Source organism: Vicugna pacos, chromosome 1 (assembly GCF_048564905.1).
Source record: "Vicugna pacos chromosome 1, VicPac4, whole genome shotgun sequence".
Classification (NCBI taxonomy): Eukaryota; Metazoa; Chordata; class Mammalia; order Artiodactyla; family Camelidae; genus Vicugna; species Vicugna pacos.
In genome coordinates, this window is record NC_132987.1 from 113,480,434 (window position 1) to 113,505,746 (window position 25,313).

The following is a 25,313-nucleotide window of genomic DNA, read 5'->3' on the forward strand; positions in this document are numbered from 1 at the left end:
AACTTAAACAATTTACCATCATTTCTGTGTGCACCGTTCAGCGATATGAAGCGTGGTCACATTGTGCCACCAATCTCCAAAACTCTTTCCATCTTGTAAAACTGAAACTCTGTACCCATTAATCAATAACCCCCATTCCCCTTTCTCTCCTGCCCCCAGCAGCCTCCATTCTACTTTCTGTCTCTGTGAATTTGACTCTTGTCGCTACCTCATATAATCATATAGGTAATCATATAGCATTTGTCCTTTGGTGACTGGCTTGTTTCAGCAGGTATAATATCCTTAAGGTTCATCTACATCGTAACATATTCCAGAATTTCCTTCCTGTTTAACGCTGAATGATATTCCATTGTATGTACAGACCACATCTTGTGTGTCTGTCCCCCCACGTCTTGTCTATTGTGAATAATGCTGCCAGGAGCACAGGGGTGAAGCCGTAGTGTTTCTCTTGCTTCTGGCCCCGTTTGAGTCCTTCTCACACCCCACTTACACTGGTTGTCGTGCACCCCCTGTACCCCACTGCTGATTTACCCCCTCCCCCCTCTCCCTGAGTAATCTGTTTCAAGACTTTCTTCCTCTGGGCAGCTATTCAAACACCTGGTGATAAGGGCATCAGAAGCAGGTCTCCAGAGCCTGGGTGGAGATTCAGAAGGAATGGAGGTTGGAACCTTACCTTCGTTCTTCTGTAATTCTTTGACTATTTATCGAGCATTAGGCCTCATATAAGGTGCCGGAAGCAAGAGGTCCCCATCTAGTCTGGAGGCAGAAAAAGGAGCAGATAAGTGGAGCTGTGAGATACGAGCCATACAAGGATCTGTAGAAACAGAGGAGAAAACCACGAGCTGCAGCCCAAGGGGTGGGAGTGATGGAGAAAGGACCATGGGGTGTTGCAAGCAGGCAAGAGGGCACACACAAAGGTTCAGAGACCTGGAGGTTCACAGCATGGCTCTCTGGACACGCAGGGCTCTGCAGTCTAGGGACATGGGCTGGGACAAGAGAAGGGCAGCCAGGGGAGAGGAGGTGAGTCACATCGGGGTTTCTGTGCATGATTCTAAGGAGCTGAACTTGATCTTATGGGTCAGGTGAGTGGGAGCCAGATCTTAAGCTGGGGAATGACATGACTGGAAAGAGCATGCTGAGGGCAAAGGGGAGGAACAGTGGGAGAGGAAGAAAATGAGGGAGGGAGACATCCTGTAAGTGACAGGGTTGCAGCTGAGGCTCTGGCTGGGGACTGAGAAGGGATGATTCAGACTGAGGAGGAATGAGCATCAGACCGGGAGAATGCTTGGAGAAGGAGGGAGCCGGGGCCGCTGGCTGGGCTCCCAGGGGATGTGGTGGCCATCATGGAGAGCTGGATGTGGGAGAAGAGTAGGCTCTGGTTGGGCTGCCTGGGTGTCAAGGGTGGGGTGGGTGGAGTATGTGAGGAATAAGGTCTAGACATGAGGGCGGAGAGGTTCCTGGAAGACAGTAAAGGCAAAATCCATGATGGGAGCTGAACAGTGGTCTGGTTCAAGGTTCTCTGACAGTCCAGGTGGAGGTGGGCCCAGATAGAATGTGCAGGTGGAGAACAAGAGCCCAGGCTGAGGAAGGAGCTCACGTTGGGCGGGATGGGATGAAGCATTCAGAGACAAATGGGGGAGATGGGTACCAGGCAGCCAGGGTCAGGGTGGAGAACCGTCCAACAAGAGTGTTCCAGAGACGGGCAGGATTAAGACCAGCTCCACCTCTTGGCTAGGACAGCAGTAGGTCCCTGTGATCCAAGGGAAGGAATCCATGTCAAGGTGTGTGTCGGACAGAGGCCCATGGAGGGATGGCTGGGACATAGGTAGGGAAGATGCAGTGGAGGTGGAGGCCAAGAGGACCCTTCCAGACCTGACAGTGAAGGAAAGAGATAAGGCTGGAGAGAGGTTCTGGGGTAGAGGGAGAGCAGGGTTTTGTTTTTAGCGACTAGAGGAGTTTGTCATCTGTAAGACGTGAGCAGACAGCGCAAGAAAAGTCCTGTGGCTGCGGCCCCCGCCGCTGGGCCCTGCGCTTTTCCTGAGACAGGCTTCCTGGCTCTGCAGGCATGAACCTCCCACGGGCATCTCCGGATCTGAAAATGCTCTTTAATAGCCCCTCCCTTCTGAAATGCAGACTAGTTTTTGGTTTTGTTCTGTTTTAATGAATTTACTGACTCATCCTCCAAACTGCCTCCTCTGACTGATTTCCACTGTCCCTGGCAACGGCGCCACCGTCCCCTTCGTGCCCAGGCTGAAGATCTGAATCATCCTCGATGGGGCCCTCACCCACCCCAACCTCCACTGGAGGCCAGGAGGGTAGAGCTCAGAGGTTAACGGGTTCAACCTGTGGCCTAGGGAGCCTTGCTGCTGTGTTCACGTCCAGATCCTGCTGTCTTCTAATTCTCTAGCTGTATGAGGTCATGTCACCTCTCTGTGTCTGCATTCTCACCCACAAAATTGATGTTTTATATACACATATACACACGGTATCTCTATATATATATGTCTATAAACACATATGTAATATAAGGAACCTATTCTGTCTTAAATAACATTATAGATTATACAACTTATATAATGGTATGTAGTATTCCATATATATTCTATATATGATATAAAATAAACAACCTATCTCATAAGGTTGTTGGAACATTAAATCAGTTAACATACAAGGGCTGAGGACAGAGCCTGGCATAATGTTAACTGTCATTCTCAGTGAACTAAAGTTGGCAAGTTCTCTAAAATTCTCTCCTTCTGCTCTTTAAGCCCTTAGCTTTTCCCAGTGTGTATTATTAAAATCACTTCCTAATTGGTCTCCTTGCCTTTGGTTCTTTTTTTCCCCCAGGGCATCTCGTATTGTCCCCAAAGGACAGTAGCATCAGGGAATTTTAGGCTCCCATTTGCTGGCAGAATAATAAAATTCAGTCTTTAGCTCAGCATTCAGCGATGTCTCGGTTTTGCTCCATTTTCCGTTTCCAGCTGGTTCACTGTGTCTGCCCTGCCCACGCCTGCTGCTCCAGCTGACGCTCAGCTGCTAGACTCCCGCTGACACTCAGCTGCTAGACTCCCGCGCAGTGCTTCTGGGCCCCTTGCCGTGGTGTTTATACCTCTCTCTTGCCTGCCTCTCCGTAGTGCATGCTCCTCCCCCACTCCTCCAAACCCCACTCCTCCATAAAGTTTGTCTTGACCAACCCGGTTCCCAGCAATCTCTCCCGCCTCTGACCCCAGCCCCTCTTGTCTGGACCACTCACTCCCTGTTTCACGCTATTAGACAACGGGTCACACATGTGGTTTTGTCTGTCCAGCCCTAGTCCTGCGAACGCAAGGCAGGCTTCTTCTGACTTGTTTTCCTGACGGTACAGAACCGCATCCTCGGCACACGTTCAATTAGTATTTACCGATTGTGATGACATTGTGCCAGGATGCTGAAAAACATGGCTTCATGTTTATGAATCCTTTTATTCGTCAGTTATTACTGAGGTTCCACAGTGGACCAGCTACGGGACTAGGTGATGAACAAAATACAAATAGTCTCTGTCCTGGTGGAGCTTATGGGGTGAGGGATTCTCAGAATAAACCGATCAATAAAATGTTTCAAAGAGTGGTAAAGGACAGAAAAGAAATAAGAATCTTCATCACTGTTCTATGTATTTTATCTGCTCTATATGCGGGGCCAGTTACCTAACTGGCAGGGTGGGGGGGTGTCCTAGTACAAAATGCAGATACAGAGCCCCTTGTTCAAAACTATATAAGGACTTCTAGACAATGACAGCGGAGTATTAGAGTAAGCTGACACAGTAAGTCCTTCTAGCCAGCTCTGCCTGTGCGGAACTTAGCTTTAAGTCGGGTGCTTTAATGAGACAGAGCATAATCAGAGACACGATCTGAGGTGTGAAATCCAGCCCAGTATACTTACTTACGGAAAACCCCCTCAGCTACGTGGTGGCCTTATGTGACTCTAACACAAAGTCCTCCGTGGTGTTTCTTGCCTCTCAGATTGCTTGTCTTACTCGGCTTTGCAAGTCTTATCCAGGAGGTGCTACGGGAAACAGAGATGCAGAATCCTTGTCAACAATCACCATTTCAGGAGCCCCTGTCTGCCGGGAGTGAAAAAATACCTCACCGTCACCTACGCTTGCGGTAAGAACGCACCCTCCCTACTTGGTAACGGGGCGAGTGGCATTCCGCCACCCAAGGCTGAGCGGTACCAGGTCCGGGGCTGCCCACGGGCTACGCTGGCTGGCTCGGCGTGTGCCTGCCCTGCGCCGGCAGGCGCGGGTAAACCCCTCGAGCCGCTTTCGTGATGGGGATCAGGGATTTCAGTTGTTCCCCATGAACGAAGAATTCCCAGTAAGTGTGGGCCATAAGCTTGCGTCGCTTAAGTCCCTGTGCTTTGTACACACCGCCCGTCACTAGTACAATTGGATGGTTTAGTGAAGCCCTCGGTTCGCCCTGCGGGGAAGAGGGTGGGGAGGAGAAAAACACCCTCCACGAGCTGCTTCAGGACCTGGCCTCTTAGGAAGGCAGTGATCACATGAACAGAAGGTGTTTTCCAGCAACAAGCCATTGCACCCACTCCACCCCGGAAACCATGTTGTCCTCCATATTTAAGAGCCCTTCCTCCAATGCTTTATTCTTCTTTACAACATTCATGTCAGATAAGCAATAGAATTTCCTCTGGTCAAAACTGGTTTTAAAAGCGCTTTTAGCAATCAGATTGGCAGCAAGCAGGGAGGGTAGGAAAAAACAGCAAATGGGATCAAATCCATGTCCCTGAGAAGAAGGATTTTAATCTGGGTTCTTAGGAGGCTGTAAGATTTATGGGTGTGCAATTTTTGTGATGCAAGTTCACTGAGTATTGTTTGGCTGCAAGCTAAGTTTTCAGTCCTGTGTTTAGGCCCTAACATGACTAATTCTCTATGCTGCCAAGAGCCGTTTCATCTACAGACCCCCAGGGTCGAGCCAGCAGGTCAGATGCTTACCTACAACCATTAAATATGGCACGTGATGGCACAACCCTGTTCTCCCAGTATCTTCAAATAATAAAATGGAATTCCCGGTTCATCTGATTCCAATTTTATGAAGCTACCTTTAAAAAAATCAGGTATTAATTACTCTCTCAGGGTGCTGTGGATTTCTGGTTGGTGATCCTGACATGTGGACTGGTTTTTGTTTTTTTTTTAAATAAGTGTAGAAGCAAAGGGAGAGCCAAGGGCGTCATAAGAAGAACCTGACGCCTGTGCAAACCAAAGTGGCAGAGAGGAGAGGAGTGGGTGAGGAGGCAGGTAGCGTGGGGTGATACAGGAGGGCCAGGACTGGATCCGGCGGGGTCCTGGGAGGAGATGCTAGCGCAGGGTTTAAGTCGAGGGGTCACTCGGTAATGCTGATCGGACCCTTATTGAAAGGCCGCTTGGCCGTAGGGTGGAGGATGGGCTGGAGTCGGTGGAAGCGGAGACCAGTCAGACAGCAGCAGGCAGTGACTCAGACCGGAACGGTGCTGGAGGACGTGGTAAAAACTGGGTGGATTTGAGAGGCTTGGGGAAGTAGGAAGACATTCAAGATGCTAAAGACATCTGGCCAGTTGTACAGATTGGGGTCCAAAGAAGGTGACAAGGGCAGGAAGGGTGTGTCCCTTGTCATAACAGGGGGAAGAGGCTCTGGGAATGGGTGGAGGGAGGGCTTCGTGTTTCTATTGCAAGATCCTCAAAATAAGTGTGAGATGAGGTCACCAGCGCTGAGAACGGGGGAGCGGGAGGGGTTTGAGGAGATGAGAGAAGACAGGAAGTAGGGGCTGTGAGGGCCGGAGGGCAGACTGACTTCAGAAAGGTCAGCAGCAACGGCGCTGAGAGTGTTGAGAGCCTGGGGGAGCTTAGCGGTCAAAATGCTCCCAGACCCTGGTCTGCCTGGCCGTGCTCCCTCCTTCAGGCCAGCTGCTCGAGATCCGGCCTGGAGAAGAGGGCCCCTCCAGGCTCACTGGTCAGCATGGGAGGGTCTGGATGATGGTGGAAGATTGCAGAGGGAGGGAGTCCCCTTAGGACAGGAGGCTGAGGTCAAAGACGGGACTTTGCATCTTGGTTTAAGATGTGGAACCATGGACAGTGCCCCTTTGTCATGGACCATCGCTGTGGTCCCCCAGGAGTTATTCCAAAGGGAGAGAGTGACTCTCACTAGGAGGTGACTTAGTGTCCAAACAGACTCCTAATCACCTTCTAAGTGTTTGACATTTTACAAATATTTCTCCCCTGACAGATGGCTCTTCACTGTGAAACCGGAATCATTAACAGAGGATTTGCAATGTCTGCATTATCTTTTAGATCACCAAATGGGCATGAAAGATTTTATACTTAAAAAAATTATTTCAGTTAATGTGGAAGTTGATACAAAAACAGAGGATGTCAGGAATTAATTTCTAAGCGAATCTGTCTTACTTGAGACTCTTTGGATACAAGTGAAGAAACCAGTTTTAGCTGGTTTAAGCCAAAAGGTAATTCAGAGGCAGCCTAAGACCATCTTCAGAAGCTAGCGCAGGAAAACAAGGTCTCAGGGTGGGGCTGAAGCCAGAAACTCCAAGGGGGTGGCAGCCATCCCTCGCGTCTCTCTTCTCTGCTTCCTAGTCCTCTCTCTCTGTCTCTCTCCGTCTCTGTCTCTGTCTCTCTCCTTCCCCTGCAGACCGCCTTCCGCTGAGCCTGGGCTGGATGGCATACCGCTGTCTGCACAGCCTGAGTGATTCCTATGTCAGATTTTTATGTTCTAACAATATGAAGACTGGCAGTCTGGCAACCTTAATCCCAAATTTCTAACAGAAATATATTTAATTGGCTGAGCCGGGGTCAGGTAGCCCCCGCTGTGATCCACCTAGATCAGGGACTACATGATGTGATTATGAACATGGCTGTCAGAGAGGGGCCCAGGCAGCCCCCATCCCAAGTCAGGATGCTCTCACACAAAAGGTTCAGGGAAGATCCACCCCAAATAGAAATCTCTTCCAATGCCCTGCTTCTAAATGCAGTGTCCATCCAGGCTTTGCTGTCCTGCCCAGCAATCCTGGGTGCCTAGCCAGGAGACACCTCACCCCTTGGGTAGGGGGAGGGTGCATCAGTGGGCACTAGGGTTCCTGCCCTCATGGGCTGTAGGATCGAATGTGAATTCCAGGCCCTGGTGACTTGGGAGACCAGGAGGGCTTCCTAGGGGAGGTGCCGCCTGAGGGAAATGAGACCGGATGTGTAGGAGTCAGCAAGGTGAAGGGCAGGTGGAGGCTGGGAGGTAAGCGCAGGAGCAGGACTGGACGGACCTTGTGGGATGGGAGATTAAAGCTTGGCTGGTGCATAAGGACAGCGAGGAGCCATTGGAGGGTTTTCTCAGGGGACAGAAGCAATTCCCATTTTGTAGGAACATTCTTCCCTATTTTATAGCTTCTTTTAATCCTACCTCTCCCTACCACACAGCTTTTAGGCTGGACGGAGAATTTCAGCATCTTTGTGTGCTCTCAGGGAATGTTTCGAGCTGTGGGCCTTTTGCTTTTAGAGCTGTAGGCAGGGTATCTGCATGTGGCCAAAGTCAAACCACTGGGAGCGCAGAGCACTTGGTCATTGACTGGTCAGGGAGCTGCCTCGCTCCAGCACTCTTCTTTAATGCATGGCTAGATAAGGTTTTCTCTCTCAGTTTTTAATCCAAGTTTTATTATTAGCCATACTTCTTCGACAGGATAGATTTTAGACTTACCTCCTAATAGGAGGAGGCAGACCTGGAGAACTTGGCCAGCTCTCCCCCTCACCTCTGCAGGGAGGGCTTCTCCCCAGGAGCCACGGCCACTGGTCCCTGAGGGTCACCAAGACAGAGGCACAGCTTCTGACAGTTCCTGAGAGGGACAGGAAACGTGTGGATCTCAGCCTGGGGCCCACAGCTCCTCCCAGGAGATGGGCAGGCAGATGGATGCCAGGATTTGGGAGCAGGAGGGATGCTGGTAACAGAATCTGGGGGTAAAAGTGATGGGTGCCAGGATTTGGAGACAAGAAGGATGGTGGTACCTGGATTTGGGTACCTCTTCGCCCTAGGTGCTGGGATAGCGGGACATGAGGGCTGAGTGCGTCAGGATTTGGGGACAGGTAGAATAGGAGGTGCAAGCACTGGGGGTGGAGGAATACGTGGTGCAGGTTTGGGACAGGCAGGATGTAGGGGTGACAGGATTCGGAGGTGCTCGGGCAATCTGGGTACCTATTGAGGGGAATAGTAAAGCTGAGATCTTTTTTTGTCCCAGATATGAAAAATTATTTTGGGCCCTAAGTTCAACCTGTGGAGGCTTCTTTCTTGGATTTTTTTTTTTTTTTGGTGGAGGTACCAGGGATTGAACCCAGAACCTCGTGCCTGCTAAGCATGCACTCTGCTACTGAGCTATACCCTCCCGCTGAGGTTTCTTTCTTCAAGTCTGCCCTCATCCAAGCTTGATACAGATTTATTCAGAAAAAAAAAATTCTGGAAGGGGCCCTGCCTAAATTTAGTGAGCCATTCAAGCCCATTTGAATCTCTGGTCATCTCTGGTTTCACCTAACAGACTTGAGAGGGACTGTCTGGTTGGGAATCACTTTGCCACCTTTATAATCCTTTAAAATTATCCTCTGTCCAGTTCCCAGGGGCTGAGCGTCCCACGGACAGCACAGCATCACAGAAAAGAGCCAGGGCACACGTGAGCGAGACCAGGAGTTGAAGCTTTGCCTTTTACCTTTGTAGCTGGTCCCTCTCTGAGCCTTAGTTTTCCCACCTGCAGGAATGGGAATGATACGCATCTTCATGGGGTCACTATGAGGACTACGCAAGAGGCACCCTCTAAACACACTTTAAAAGCACAGGGTTGGCATGTGGCAGGCAGTCTGTGGGAAATGGTTTGCTCGTGTCCTCACAAACGGACTCAGGTGGAGAGGGGTGGGCTTGAGAGGCAGTAATAGATCACACCCAGTCCCCGGCTTCATTCTGAATCACATTGAAACAGCAGCTACGAGAATCTGACAGGTGTGTTGACGCCTGTTGTGATTTCAAAGGTCCTGAAAGATTCTCCCTCTACTAGAGCCATTTTCACGTAGTAAATGGGCAAGTTCCCTGACACGAGCCTGTGTCGTACACGGGCAATTTAATGTTTTATTCTGCCAAGTTCATCCTGCAATGCCCTTCCTCTCTGAGCAATTCCTCTTTATCGCGCTGTCAAGCCTCCGGCATTTGCCAAGAGCCCAGCTCTCCTTGGGCCGTACCTTGAGAACAAGCCAAGAGATGGACGTGAGACAGAAGTGCCCCTCCTGGCAGAGAGGACTTACTCCTGCTGGGGAACCAAGGGAGTCCTTCTCAGGGTGCAGAAGTGATGGAGAGGCTGTCTCATCAGAAAGCATCCTGGGCCCCACGGCTCAGCTCTCTGGGGCACTGCCGGTGTCCCAGGATCAGCAGGTCCCAGAGGGCATTCCTGGGGGGCCCTGGACAGCTTCCGCTGCCTCCACCACCGTCACCAGGCGGCCCTGGAAAGTGACCTCCGCTGCTGAGGACCACAAAGGCGCCAGGGCCTCCTGCATGGGGAAAATTCACAATTTAGGAATGTCCTCTTGGTTGCTGATCCTGGGACATCCCCAAAAGTCTTCAGTGAAGCACTATGAGAAAGGAAATTAGGTTTTCTTGCCGCCGAAGATGTCTTAGCAGCTCTGTTTCAAAAATCAGTACCCTTGAACTTGCAGGGTTTGTATTGGCTTCACTTCTATTTCCTGTTGCCACTTCTCCCAGATACCAGCTGAGCTAAAGAACAAACAAAAATAAGCAGTTTTCTGCAGCAAAAACATTTGGTTTCCTCTCCCTCCTCCCAGCCGGCTGCAGGGCACTGGGTCTTCAGAATTCTCGCTTTTCCCCCCATTTGGCTCCTGCTCCCATCTTGTCTGCTTTGCCTGGGATGGTGGTGGTGGTGGGGTCTTTGAGATCCTGATGGTTTATTCTTAAGGTCAGTTCAGTAGAACCTTTAACCACCTTCCAAAAGAGTCTGTTACACCGCCCTCCCTCCTCATCTGTCCGATGTTTTGTTTTGTTTTGTTTAATAGTACTGAGAGGTTCATTCTAGCACGGAGCCCTAGAGTTCTCTGCAGGCTTATTATAGAAGCAATGAGTTAGAGCGCTGTGGACAGAAAGCAGAGCTGCAGCTGGGAGAGGTCAGAGGTGGGTTTTGAGGGGGTTGCACTCACTTGGTTTCACTATATCTCAGAGAAGTTCGTGTTCAAAGTCAACAGCATTATTGCGGTGTGATTTACATACCTTAAAATTCTCCCGTTTTCAGTAAAAACAATTCAGTGATTTCTGGTACACTGAGAGAGCCCCCCAGCTCCGCACCACACTCCAGTGTTAAAGCATTTCCATGATCCCCCAAAGTCCCCTCCTGCCAGTTTGCAGTCAGTCCCCATTCCCATCCCTGTCCTCGGTAACCACTCATTTACTTTCTGTCTCTGTAAATTTACCTCTTCTGGAGATTTCATATGAATGGAATCGTACCATAGATGGTCTTTTGTGCCTGGCTGCCTTCCCGCAGTGTAATGTTTTTGAGGGGCATCCATGTTGTAGTGTGTACTAGCACAGTCCGCCCTCCGTGCCTGCGGGTCCCGCATCCATGGATTCAACCCGCCATGCGTTGAAAATATTTAAAAAAAAATTCCAGAAAATTCAAAAAAGCAAAACTTGAATTTGCCGCACACTGACAACTATTTACACAGCATTTACATTGTATTAGGTATTATCAGTAATCTAGAGATGAATTAAAGCATACCAGAGGATGTGCGTAGGTTATATGCAAGTCATACGTCATTTTATATGAGGGACTCAAGCATCCATGGATTTTAATATCCCCAGGGGTTCTGGAATCAGTCCCCCGAGGATCCCGGGGGATGGTTGTACTTCATTCCTTCTTATTGCTAAATATTATTCTGTTGCATAGATCTACCATATCTTGTTTATTTGTCCTCATTTTGGTTTTCTAATACTGCAAGAGAGGCCTAAAACTTAACCCTTCTGGAACATTTGATGATCACGTGGGTACCGCTGGTGTCTGTGTATGAGTGAATCTGACAAGCAGAGTGAGCGATTTATGCACTGATTTGAAAACTGATTTCTTTTAATCTTATCTGCATTGCATTTTAAAGATACATTAAGCATACAAAGTCTTAACAGCATTTCTTTCTGGTTTTTAGTCCCCAAGAACATACTCTCAGCGATTGATCCGGCCGTTGCCAATCTAAAACCGACTTTGAAGCAGAACGATGGTGAATATGGTAAGTTTTATGGCGTACTCCCAGCATTTCCCTTTAAGTAGAGGTAAACAGCCCATGTGAGCGCAGGTGGGTGCACACGGGCTGGGATGGAAGGGGACATCAGGAGGTGTGGGAGCTGCCAGCACCGAGGGTGGTGGTGCTGTGGCAGATGGTTGCAGATGGCGGTCGACATTTCGTTTCGTGTTTTAAATGATAAGTGGGACAAATCCTCCTTCCACTCCCTCTCTTGTTTCCTAAAAGAAAAAGAGAGATCTGCTCAGAAATAAATCTGGGGTTCCTGGATCATATGATGGAAACATAGTCCCACTGTGGACCTGAGTGGGCCAGACCCAGGCTGGACCCACGGGCCTCCATCTTACATACATATCACCATCTTCCTGAGGTTTTCACCGGACTTGTGTAAATAAGTGGATGACCATTTTGGTGTTCTTATCAAATCTAGAGTGGAGTTCAGACCCTTGGGGCTCCTGATAGGAACTACAGAGGCCTTCAAGACATTCTACCTAAGAGATTGTGCATTGCGGGTTGAGAGTTGATCTGGTGTTAGTTTAATTATATTTATGAGGTCTCGTCCCACTAAGTAGAAAAGTGTGCTTGATGTGGAACATGGAGGAAAGCCCCAGGAAACAACTCTCCCCTAGTCTCAAAGCTTAGGGATAGGGGAGTGGGTATAGCTCAGTGGTAGAGCACATGCTTAGCATGCACAAGGTCCTGGGTTCAATCCCCAGTACCTCCATTAAAAAAAAGTTAAAATAAATAAACCTAATTCCCCCCCCCAAAATAAAACTTTAGAACAAGCTTAAAGATAACCACTATTAATATCCTACACTCTCCTCATGGTGCTCCTCCAGCTCTCCCCCAGGCTCTGCATCTCCCAGCCCCACTGCTCCTTTTAACAGGGCTCCCGCCTTGATCCTATGAATATCCCCGACCCTCTGCCTGGAGGCCTGAGAGCCCTGACATTCCCAGGGGTCCGCAGAGCCCCATCATGGCAGCTTAACCAGGCAACTGAAACCAGATCTGCCCTGCATTTTGCTGTCATTTCCAAAAATGTAGCCCAACAGAGCCTCCCTGCATAATCCAAGGCCTTCTTACCTGTGGTCAGCAGAGCAGGCGGCAGCTCTGCGGTTAAGCAGGACACTGTTAAATCTCCCAGAGGCATGATGACTGCCATTGCCTTTAGGATGGGAGAACAAATGTGCTCCCTTCTGCAGTAGAGAAGGTAAATGGTACCTGAAGTTGGAACCAACACATTTTAGAATTTCTAAATCTCTTTTATCACTTGATATTGTAAGAGACTACTTACCAAATGCTCTTCCTGGCTTAGTCCTCTGTAATTTAGTTAGAAGCCCACTTATTGGATTTCTATGACTTTTTATTTGTCGTCACAGTCCTGGGTTAGGAACAAAATGCATACTGTGAACAGCTGGAGTTAATCAGTCTTGCATTTTTTTGTGTGTGAAACAGGTATAAACTTTGACCCAAGTGAACCGAGGGTTCTGAGGAAGGATGGAGTTATTGTCAGCCACTCCCTGGCGGCATTTGCCTACATTAGAGGTAGGTCAGTGAACTGAACCTTCCTAGATGCTCATGGATTTGCTGAAGTCTTCACACAAATGCTCTGTTTAGTTATAGCACTTGGATAGCTAAAGAAAAATGGCTTTGAGTTTGACACAGCAGCTGCTGCCTTCTACAATCCAGAACACAGAGGCCCCTGAATTCAGGCACAGTTCCCACAGGGCGACCAACAAGAGAACCACATAGGAAGGTAGCAGACGCGAAAGTCTCGCGACGTAGGAGCTGGGCTGCCTGGGAATTTTCTGCTTTGCAGAGTAGGAACCAGAGGAATGCACTTTCCAGCTCTAAAATTTGGGAAGGGCATCGGATTATTGAATTCCACCCTTGGCTGGAAGAAAATTGAGCCAAAAGCTGACTTAGTGAATAAAACAGGTCATGCCCTGCGAAGGCAGAGCCCCTTTCTGAGTCACCGATGTTACGTCTGTCGGTTGCCAAGGTTTCCCTTGATAATCTTCGCCTCGAGGATCAATCAGACTCGGCCCTCCTTAAGTAGGGGAGCCAAGATTGCTCGTCAGCGAGCAGGGTGCCTGCCGTCCCTCCTCACCAGCCTCTCCGCTCACCTCTGGACAGACTGTATTTTGGAATGTCGCCTCTGCAAGTTTCGGCAATGCCTGCCTGGCTCTGCTCAGGGAGCCAAAAGCTCTGAGGCCTTTTGTCAAATACATGGTAATATGATGCATGGCAGCATTCCTTACTCAAGGCTTGCCGGCGCGGGGCTGTTTGGGGTGAGCCTTCCTCAGAGGAAAATAAAGGCCTGAGGAAACATCTCAGCACAGGAGGTGGAACAGTGTTGGGGTCCTCTGCCAGCATCCCTCCTGTGTGGCTGTGGTGTGGTTGCTGAGAATCTTCTCTGAGAATCTTCTCTTTTCTAACCACCTTCCCATTTCCATTTCTTGCTGCTTCCAATAATTATCGAAGTTAAGAGATGTAACAATTTTTATTGTTGAAAGCATCCCTGTATTTCCAAAGTGCCTGGAGAGCCCCTTGGGGAAAGATACCATGAGAACACCGCACACAGGGCACAATGAGGAGGCTGCTTACTGTGCTGCGGCCATTTCGGGCCACGTCAGCTCCCCTCAACTACCGCCCTGGTCAGCTCAGGCGGCCATAACAAGATACCATGGATTGAGCGGCTTAAACAACAGAAATTAATTTTCTTCTAGGCTGGAAAGCCATGATCAAGGTGCCAGTGGGTTTGGTTTCTAGTGAGAGCTCTCTTCACGGCTGGTAGACCTGAGTCATCACACAGCAGGGTGGGCAAGAGAGAAAGAGAGTTCTTGGTGTCTCTTCTTGTAAGGACACTAATCCTATTGGATCAGGGCCCCACCTGTATGTCCCCATTTAACCTTAATTACATCCTTATAGGTTCTGTCTCCACATACAGTCACATTGTGGGTAAAGGCTTCAACACATGAGTTTGGGGAGACACAGTTCAGACCATAGCAATGATTGTGAGAGAGGGACTGGGATCCCTTATTCTGCACACAGGGAAGCCAAGGCTCAGAGGAGCTGAGCTATTTGCTTGAAGACACCGAGTGGCCAGTGGCAAGGCAGGGTTCAGACTCAGCTTCTCCAAGAGAGGATACCCTGCAGAATTCTGAGGGACTGAAACCTCATGAGCTGGAGTGATCCCAATTAACTTCCCTCCATCCCTATCTGTCCTTCTACATGCTCATCACTCCCAGAAGTCGCTGGAGAGATTTATTGGTTAAGTGCCCATGTCTCCGCTAGACATTAAGCGTCTCAAGGGCAGGTGTTTGTCATCTTAGTCGTTGTCATTTCCCGGTGCCTGGGACAGAGCTGGCACAGAGTAGATGCACAGTAAGGACTTACTAAGTGCCTGGATGGTGAATCCTCGTCTGGTGTCATGAGCCATCCTGCAGCTGATTGTCACCCCATATTTGCTATTTATAGGTATTCAATTTTAAAGAAATAAAAGGACTCAATGGGTTATTTGGTTTTATTGAGGGATGTTTAGGCACATTCATCTCAGCAAGGCATGACCAAGCCTGAATTTCACGTCAAAGGAAAGAGGCTCTGAACACACTGTCAGGTATTAGAAGTGGGTGGTCACTCTGGATGTGGTCCCCAGCCCACCGCCTCCTCCTCTCCCAGCAGGTCAGCCCACTGCAGTGAAGGGCAGGATGCCAGGCTGAGCCATCTCAACACGAGCACCACCCTCATGGTCGCTAGAAAGCATCGCCCCAGCCAACTCTCAGACGCATCCTCGTCCCCATGTAGGGATGTGATCTGAAGACCGGACTGGGGTCCCTGGGCACCCACCCAGGGGAGGAGGCCTTCCTACAGGAGAGGCCTCGGCCGGAGCAGTCAAAAGTGAGCTGGGAAGATTCTGGCAAAATCAGCCAAATAAACAGTAGATTGAGCGAATCCAAAAGGGTGTTTCCCCAGGTCAGGCTGCAGGTAGCTTTGCTGCATTAGTGCAGCCAGGTGCACATAGGGGACAAGAAGACTAGAAACCAGAGCTGAGGGGCTTGTCCCAGGAAGGCGAGACACAGAGGCTGGCAGAACAGACACGAAAATGTCCAAGGGTCCTGGATAAATGATTTCTCTTTGGGCCATTTAAGTGGTCTGTGAAATGTCTTCTTAGGAGCTTTTGAATGTACCCTCCTGTCAATAATAGAGACCCACTCCTTGAATTCATTCTTGAATTTAGATCATGGTCTGAAGCTCATAGAAGATTTCTGAAATTAGGGAAATGGAAAGGAGCATGCATGCGTACGTGTGTGTGTGTGTGTGTGTGTGTGTGCGCGCTGGAGGCTTGGGGAAGGCAGTTTGTTAGCTGCTCAGACATCACACCCCTGCAGATTGTGCAGAAGGAGACTTCTGTAGATGGACTTGCTCAGGACTTGATGTCTTCCATCCCACCTAGCTGGTGTGTCACTGCGTGCCCCCGTGGCCTAATGTTTCTGTCCCTGCCTTGGGCTGGGGCTGTGTGTGTCTTCAGCCTCCAGCAGAGCTCACTGTGGACTCCCAGGGTGCACGGGTGAGAAAGCAGCACGTCTCCTGAGTTGGGAAGGTATCATTGTTCCAGATGAAAGGGACTCCGGGATATCAGACAAACCCACATCGAAACAGAAGCATAATAACACGTTCCAAAGTTGGAGTTACATGATCCCCTGTCAGGGAGGACGACTGGAAATCAGCATCACCTTGTCACATAGGTGTGGACTCTGAAGTGTTCCCACGGCCTCCAATCTTGGCTTCCACGACAGAAAGTTATTATCACATCCCTGAGTGCTGTCAGACCAGGCCCCGAACGCTTCATGCTTTCACCCGACGGTAGCAGGGCCCCACGGGTGGAACCCTCGCCCTGGCCTCTCGGTGGCTTGTAAGTTTGAGCTGGAGCTTGTGTTGGCTCCCGATCTGAGGGTCCAGGCGCCTTAGAGGCCACGGGCCGCCACCGGGAGAGTCCCGAGGGCTTGCTGCCGCTGATGTATGCACAGCATTCACTTGAGCCTGGAATGAACCGAGGCTAAAATGAGACTCATACCGACAGGAGCACAGTGTGAAGATTCTGTTTAATAAGGAGACTAATGCCTTTATTTTTCTAGAGTCTGTACTAGGAAAAGAGGTCACAAAAGCCTAAAGTGGTCCAATTATTGCCCTTAGTGTAAAGCCTGGGGCCGTGGAGGGAGCGCTGGCCCGAGCTTGGGGTTCCAGCCAAGTGGCGGCTTTGGACACAAAAAGGGGCTGAAACAGGAGGAGCTGGGCCAGCTCCCTGCCAGGGCTCCATCTGAGCAACATCTGGTGGTTCTGCGACTTCAAACTAGGCGGTTCAGGTGACTCGGAAGCCTCGTTTCCAATGGGCTTGCTAAGATTGCCGTGTTCTCCATCTTCGATGGCAGGATCTCAGCAGACTTGTTGTAAACGTGGCCTGGAGACTGATCACTGGGCAGGAAGCTTACCTGAGCCAAGAGACACCGAGGATCTGATGGTTGAGAAGCTCTCCTGGAAATAGAATTCAGACCCTTACTCTCTAGGAACAGAGGGAGAGGAAGAAAGGCAGCTAACACGATGGAGCCCCCCCAACAGGGCTCCAAGCCTAGTGCTGTAGACCTAGGACCCCTCCCATCGCGCACTCAGTGGATGACTGTGTCACCCCTGCTATGCACCAGACACTGGGGATTTGGTGAAGAACAAGGCAGTTTGGCCCCAGCTTTCATGGAACTTGCCTTCTATGGGGCAATAAAGGACAAACACAGCAACAGAGTGATATTCGAGAGGCTATGAGACCTAATGACTGGGGACCTGGTCCAGACTGGGGCTGGGGACACAGAGGGCTGGATGAAAAGGGGAGAGAGAACATTCCAGGCAGAAGGAACAGCACGTGCAAAAGCACAAACGTGCGAACCTCTCTGGCCCCCGTGAGGGCTGGAGAGAGGCCGGTGGGCAGGAAATCAGAGAGCAGAGGATGGGTCTTTGGATTTGAACTTGGAGAGGGTGTTTGAATAGGCCAGGCCCTAGCAAGCATCATCGGCGGTGGTCAGGATTCTATTTTTTCTTATGGAAGGAAGGGGACCATTTATAGGTTTTAAGTAGGGCAGTAATGCGATCTGCTGTGCATTTTTTAAAAAGATTACAATGGCTACAGTGGGAAAGATGGATGAGAGGGGAAGAGAGGAGAGAGGGGATCAACTGGAGGCAGGGAAGAAGTCTTATCATTCCTGTTTTCCAGATAAATTCACTAGCTCCAAGGACACCTTCAGGAGCATGAAAATGCAAGCCAGTCACCAGGAGATATTCACAGTATATGTGCTGTCAAATGATTATTATCAAGAATATATAGAAACTTGTCCTCTGTAACTACTGTATATAAAATAACAAGTTTTTACTGTATAGCCCAGGGAGCTATGTTCAATCTCTTATAGTAACCCATAATGAAAAAGAATATGAAAACGAATATATGTGTGTACATGTATGACTGAAACATTATGCTGCACACCAGAAATTGACACAACATTGTAAATGGACTATATGTCAATAAAAAAAGAATATATAGGAACTATATACATTCTTTTTTCTGATTTTTTAAGTGTGCAGGGTTTTTTTTAATTGAAGTATTGTTGTGTTAGTTTCTGGTGTATAGCATATTGATTCAATACTTATATACATATATACATACATATATTCTTTATATGTAAGAGGGAAAGCACAAAAAACCCAGTTTAAAAAGTGGGACCATGACATGAGGCAGCATTTTGAGAAGAGGGAATGGGTGAGCATCTGAAGAGATGTACGCATAACTGGGGATCAGGGAAATACAAATCAAGCCATAGGGAAATGCAGTTTGGTTCCCATGTGGTGGGGAACAAACAAGAAGCCTGTCCGTAGCCGGTGCCGGAGAAGCTGAGGATTCCCAGGATTCGTCACTCGGTGCAACCACTTTGGAAACCAGTTTGGCAGTATTTCCCCAAATGGACATACCTTACAGCTCATCCAAATCCCTCCCAGGGCAGGACCCGAGAGAAACCCTTGCCCTTGTCCACCAGCTACAGTTACAGGAATGAGCACGGCTACAAAAGAGCAGAAACCCCGCAGCAACCCAGATGCCCACCAGCAGGCGAGTGAGTGAATAAACTATGGTCAAGACAACGGAATAGCATGCGGCAATATGACGTTAAGTAAAAAACAAAACAAATGCCAAGCGCCAAACTGTATCTGTAATGTTACACCCTCTTCATAAAGTTTTTAGGAATACACAGAGATGCAATAAACTATATAAAAGGGCAAGCAGGGAAGGAATGACCGTGGAATTCAGGTGTTGGTTACCTTGATGGGGGAGGTGGGGCAGGGGAGAGGGGAACCCACAGGGTAGACACAAGTATTGTCAAGGCCCGAGCTCCCATTTTGTGGGGGGGGGGGGCTTATTCACAGAGCAGGTACTGATTACAGAATTTCAAGTAATTAATCAAATAAATAAACATAAAGGAAGGCCATGCATTGACTGATAAAGGGAACATGTTGCATCCTGGGAATTATGATTCTTTTGATTCCGTCTACCTGGAGAACTTAAGAAGAAATAGGGATAGGAAGGGAGAGAGAGGGAGAGAGAGAAGGACAGTAACTAGCCCACAGTTACCCACCTGTCTGGGGGTGGAGCGAGACCTTGGCCCCTCCTCTGTACTGGCCTGAGCACCTCGTTTGCCTGTGACACCACCGCTGGGAATGATGGCTTCTGGGACGAGGAGAGGAGAGGACTGTGGGTGATCATTGCTTCCCAGAAGCTTGACCAGCACAGGATTCTTTCTGCCTGGAGCTGACCTTTTCCTCAACTGGGATGTCTGGAAAAGGTTACAAAAGGGTGGGACTCAGTTTCCCCATCCACAGCACTCCTTACAGGCACTGCAAGAAATGATGGCCCCAAGCATGCTGGGATGAGGTTCAAGGCTTATGCTTTCCCAGGAGAAGGAGGGGATGAATTGTGGCTGCGTTGATAGCCGACGTCAGAGTAGCATGAGAACAGAAGGGACTGGGGGGGACAGTGGCTGGGAGGCTTGGGTGGGTGGGGGTAGAACGCAGCAAGACAGGACAGGAGAAGGATGGAAAGGAAAAGGAAGGTGAGAGTGAGGTCGGGAGTGAGGAGTCCACTCCTGGCAGAGGCTTTGATGTGCAGGGGAGAAGGAGAAAGGATTTACCCCATCAGGTCAGGGCCTCGGGTCTTAGCATCATTTTGTGTATTATGGTTTAATGACTATGTCCCAAATGCCAGTGTCTCCCAACCCCCATTCTACCACCACTCCCAGAAATGAACATAGCACAAAGGATATGTGTCTGTATTTGACCACATCTTCAAAATATCATGACCGTTAGGAAAAAATACATTGTTGTTAACAGCACTACAGACGCAGCTCACTGCCCTTCCCCCAGCCAAAATCAATTTTGAGTTTAGACTTCTATGTCTTAAAGGGAGTGATGAGATTGTGCTTGTAGGGCCAATGGCAGCAAAGGACATTTGAGTCCAGTGACTCTGCCAGTGACTTGAGCTGTGAGTGAAGGAAGCCGAATGGGGAAGTTTCAAGTTTCAAGAAGATAACGTGTCCCACTTAGATCTCTCCCGTCAGATCACGGCGGCTGGATCCCTTGATGGGAAACTTAACAACCCTCGAGTTCTGAACCTCCAGTCTGCACCTCTGGGGAAGGACAGACGCAGCAGCAAAGATAGCAGTCTGCAGTATTCGAGTGTAGTGAGACGGGAGGCTGTGTGCCTGGAGGAGGATGGTTGTGTTGAGAAGTTGGAGCAAATGCCAGTGGTTCTCCGTGCACGTTAGCAGCTTGAATCTCTGGACCTGGGTTCCCATCCTGGCGCCACCTAAAGAGGCCGACTGAGCTGGACAGTAGCTCCCCTTCTGGGCCTCAGCTTGAGCCTCTATATCAGGGATCCACAAAGTATGGCCCCCTGGCTGATTTTGTAAATAAAATTTTATTAGAACACTGCCACACCTGTATCATCTGTGGCTGCTTTCGTGTTACAACAGCACAGTTGAATAGTCTTCAACACACATTGTGTGGCCCACAGAGCCTTAAAATATGTATTATCTGATCCTTTACAGGAAAAATCTGTCAACTCCTGATCTACATTATGAGGGCATTAGCTGGAGCATTACTTCTAAAATGGGGGTGTAGCCCACAAGGGTACACAGCTGAAGAGTTATAGTCCTTTCCACATCGGGTTAATGTAATGATTAGCCATACGCAAGGCTTTAGACCAGATTCCATAGTACAAATTAGCATTAGTTCTATTTCTATTATTATTATACAATGATTTGGATGTAGAAAGAACTACCAGAACCTGTATCTATATTTATTTTTTAATCTAAAAGAAATTACGCTTTGTAACATTTACTATATTAGTTCTTACATTTGTATGTATACTTTACATATAAATTAATTTTTCAAAATTTACTACTGTTAATAATAGCTAACAGTTTATTGAACATATACTATGTGTCACTGAGTGCTCTGAGAGCTTCACAGAAATGAAAAGAGAGGGGCTTTTAGCTCCATTTTACAGATGAGGGAACTGAGACACAGGGAGGTTATGTAACTTGCCAAAAGTCACACAACTAGTACGCGGCAGATCTGTATTTGAATACGGGGGTCTGCCTCTCAGTCCCTCTACTCCTCTGCTATGTGTCCTCTTATAAATATACACATATTGACTATATATGCTCCAAACCTTTTTTTTTTTAATTAGTAGGGGCATATGATCAGCTAGGTGTGGATGATCTCAAAGATGCTCTATAGGACTGGCAGTCTACATTAACCGCCTGCCTGGGCACATACCTGCTTCTGTGGGACTCTGGCCTTATGAAGACTGACAGTTCCTCCAGGTCCTGATATGTTTTCTTTTCCCCACAGCCCACCCTGAGAGAGCCGCCCTGCTGTTCGTGTCCAGTGTCTGCATCGGTCTGGCACTCACGTTGTGTGCCTTGGTCTTCAGAGTGTCCTGCACCAAGGACTTCCGGGAGCTGCAGCTGGCGAGGGAGCACCTGGTGCCAGGAAGTGACAAGGCCGAGGAGGACAGCCAGGATGAAGACGGGGAGGAGGACTCCTCTGACTCTGATTTTCCAGGGGAACGGTCAGGATTCTGTAGGACTACATATCCTGTTTACAGTTCTATAGAGGCTGCAGAGCTGGCAGAACGGATTGAGCGCAGGGAGCAAATCATCCAGGAAATATGGATGAACAGTGGTTTGGACACTTCACTCCCAAGAAACATGAGCCAATTCTACTGAAAACTAGATGCATCTTGATGCTACCACACTTCCTGAAGAGGGAAGGAGATCCAAAATGCCCCTCCGGTTCTGTCTCACTTGTACCTTCTATGAAGGAGAATTTGTCATGTCATCCAATACTGGGGAAGCCAGAAAGCTCTTAAAGGGACATTTCAAACTGTTTACAGCACATTTCAAAATAAATTAGGAGGGAAGAAGTCTTTGTTTTCTGGATTTATTTAAATTCATGTCTATGGGCTAACAAAATTAGAGTTCACATTTATTGAGCACTTAGAAGACCAGGCACCGTTCTAACTGCTTTCATGTATTAAGTCATTGAATGCTCAGGACGGCTTTGTGATATAGTGCTGTCATTCTCATTTTACAGATGAGTAAACAGGAGATCCTTATCTATCCATAAAAGAATTATACTAATATTCAGGATGGCAAGTATGAGTTCAGTCACTACGTGTTCACTGGTGGTAGATTTTAATCACTAACATAATTTGTTTAGAGAAGGGGTTGGCAAAAAAAATTTTAAGGGAAAGATAATAAATATTTCAGGCATTGCAAGTCATATAACCTCTGCCAGAACTACTCACCTCTGCCACTGTAGCTCAGAAGCAGCCACTACTTTGTAATGAATGAACATGGCTGTGTTTCAATAAAACTTTATTTATGGAAACTGTAATTTGAAATTGTTTCACATTCATAAGAATGTCGCATATTCCTCTCTTTTTTAAATCAATTATTTAAAAATGTAAAAGCCATTCTTAGCTCATGGTCTGTACAAAGATAGTTAGTAGGCTGGATTTGGCCTGCCACTTGATTTTGTAAATATAGTGTGGTTTTGCAAAGCCTAAAATATTTACTCTCTTGACCTGTACAGAAAAAGCTTGCTGACTCCTGGCTTAGGGTTTAAAACTGCAGAGCTTCTAGTGGTAAAACCAATCAACCAGATTCCCCAGCAGTCCTGTGGGCAAACAGAAAGTGGAGTTACTTTTCAAATTATTGCCAAAAAAAAAAAAAGTGTCCTACCATATTAGAAGGAGGGGTCCATGAAGGAGCAGAAGAAAAAGGAGTTAAGGAAACAGATTCCTGGTGGGAGAACTGGTGATGGTTTCCTTTAAAAGGCTCCCCCTGGTGGACAGGAGGTTTATAATTATGACGGACAATAAGATTTTTTTTTCTGTCTTGTCCCAGTGGGGCTTAAAGCATAAAAATGATGGTGTTATATCTATCTCATATGCCTACTCTCAACGAGGTCTCTCTGCTTTATCACATCAACCTTTGCAAGCCAGGCATATGTAAATGAGGAAACTGAAGGCTGACAGATGAAGTATTGGGGCCAAGTTACATGGTGCACAGTGCTGGAGCCAACACAGTCACCAGGTGATCAGGAAATACTAGCTGTTCCCTCAGGAACCCGAGAGATAACACTTACAACAGAAGGCATTTCTTTCAGTTCCCAGATCCTGGGGGTGAAGGGCCCATACGAGGAACAGAGAGGAGGGTGGGTGTAGAGGAAGCAGTCTGTCTCTTGTCAACCAGCCCTGCTGCCCAGATTGGGGAAGGGCTGCAGTTTTGTTTGTTTTTTGTGAATTCAGTGTGTCTTAGTTCATTTGAGCTGCTATAACAAAAATACCATAGACAGAAATTTATTTCTTACAGTTTTGGAGGCTAGGAAGTCCAAGATCAAGGGGCCAGCAAATTCAGTATCTGGTGAGAGCCTGGATTCCTGGTTCATAGTTGGTCATCCCTACATGGCAGAGGGGCCTGGGAGCACTGTGGGGTCTCCTCCTCACCCTTATAAAAGGGTATTAACCTTATCCATGAAGGCTCCACCCTCATGACCTAACCACCTCCCAAAGGCCCCGCCTCCAAATACCATCACACTGAGTGTTAGGGTTTAACATGAGTTTTGGGGAGACACAAATTTTTAATTGACACTAGAGTTGAAATTCACATGAAGCAGAATTAACCATTTAAAGCACATAGTCCAGTGGCTTTTAGTATATTCACAACGTTGTGAGACAACCACTTCTATCTAGTTCCAAAACATTTTCAGCACCAGATAATAAAACCCCCTCCCCATTAAGCAGTCACTGCCCACACCCCTCTCCCTCCAGCCTCTGCCTTCAGTTTCTATGCATTTTCCTATTCTGGTTAGTTTATGTAAGTGGAATCACACATGATGCAGTCTTTTGTGAGTGAATTCTTTCATTTAGCATAATGTCTTCAAGTTCATTCCTGTTGTAGCAGGAATCAGTACTTCCTCTTTTTTTTACCATGAATCATATTTCTTTGTGTTGACATGCTGCATTCAGGCATTAATTCATCCATTGGTAGACATCTGGTTGTTTCCACCGTTAGCTATTGTGAATAGTGCCCCTGTAAACATTCATGTGTGGTTTTTTTTTTTTAAATTTGGGGGGGAATTAGGTTTATTTATTTTTTATTTTAATGGAGTTACTGGGGATTGAACCCAGGACCTTGAGCATGCTAAGCACACACTCTACCACTGAGCTATACCCTCCCCCACCTCATGTGTGGTATTTTAACAGCAGTGAAATAACACATAAACATGGCAGCCACAGATAAAGTTGATGAGAAATCTCGTGGATTCCACTCAACAGAGGGAAGGGGGAGTGACGGTGAGGCAGGGTGACACCCCACCTCTCACCCCCTGCTTCTGCCAGTATCAGACTGTGCCTCCCTTACACTCACCTGTGAAGGTGAGAAGGTAGAGACTGGTTGAGATAGGTGTCATACGGACAGGCTGGGGGTGGGTGGGTGGGGCTGGGCAGAGGCTGAAACTTCTCAGGACTTCACATCCCTGAGTCCTCCATCCATAATGTAGGGGAGTGGGAGAAGTCGACTGGGTGAGGATGACTCATTTTCAGTCTGTCGTTAGAGACGAAGATGAATCTACTGAATGAGAGAATGAACATATGGCTCCTTTGTCTAATTTCTTTGTGAGGATTTTGTTCTAAACAAAGAGCATCCTCATCCTCTGATTTCCTGAGTTCAGCAAAAACCACTTTGGTACCGTCCCAGCTCCCAGGCAGCCTGTCCCCATGGTCTCAGTTTCTAACTCCCAAGCAGCATCTACTCTGGCTCCAAGAACATATCTACTGTCCATCTGATGACATCCTGCAGCTAAAGAGAACATGGCAGCTGAAGATGTCCACTTTTCCAGTTGGAAAAAGAGCTATGCCCCCACTGACCTCAGTCTCAAAGCTCTTGCTGAACACCACAATGGGTTTTCCCTTATCTGAGTCTCCCCCCAGCCCCCCCGCCACAGGCACACCCTTCCCAGGTCACCCAAGAAGGTGCTAGAAGACAGGCCGGCCAAGGCGAGGGTTGCTCTTCGGCCTGTGCAAATGCAGTGAGTGAGTTATTTGTATTTTCTGAGGCCAAGAGAAAATGCTTATGTTCTTCTCATGGAAGGAGCTGCAGGGTCCTGCTGAGAATGTGTTTGGATGGGCACCAAGCCTGGAGGAAAAGGACCGAACCAGATTTGGATGACGGGTTGCTGGTGGAGCGTGGTGGCTGGCAGAAGGCGCCGCAGGGACCTCCACCCCGAGTGTGGGGCACACCTGGGCTGCTGCTCCTCGGCTTTGTGCATCTCTGGGCAGCCGACACCCTGCTGTTTCCAAGCTGTGCGGTCCCGGAAGGCCTGTGAAAAGAGGCCGGGTCTCGGTGGGAGGTTTGCC

At 48.3% G+C, this 25,313-nt stretch overlaps 1 protein-coding gene across 3 annotated transcripts in view; it reads left to right on the plus strand.

Annotated features, from left to right (window-relative positions):
• EVA1C (eva-1 homolog C) overlaps positions 1-21,815 on the plus strand; it is an 81,610-nt gene extending 59,795 nt beyond the window's left edge. For all 3 annotated transcript variants that reach the window (XM_072968519.1, XM_072968528.1, XM_072968536.1), the window contains 4 exons: positions 3,996-4,139; positions 11,204-11,284; positions 12,752-12,841; positions 21,242-21,815. In XM_072968519.1, the coding sequence (XP_072824620.1) occupies positions 3,996-4,139; positions 11,204-11,284; positions 12,752-12,841; positions 21,242-21,618 (692 nt within the window). In that variant the 3' untranslated portion in view covers positions 21,619-21,815. The remainder of the gene's footprint in view (positions 1-3,995; positions 4,140-11,203; positions 11,285-12,751; positions 12,842-21,241) is intronic.
• The last annotated feature ends 3,498 nt before the right edge of the window (positions 21,816-25,313 follow it).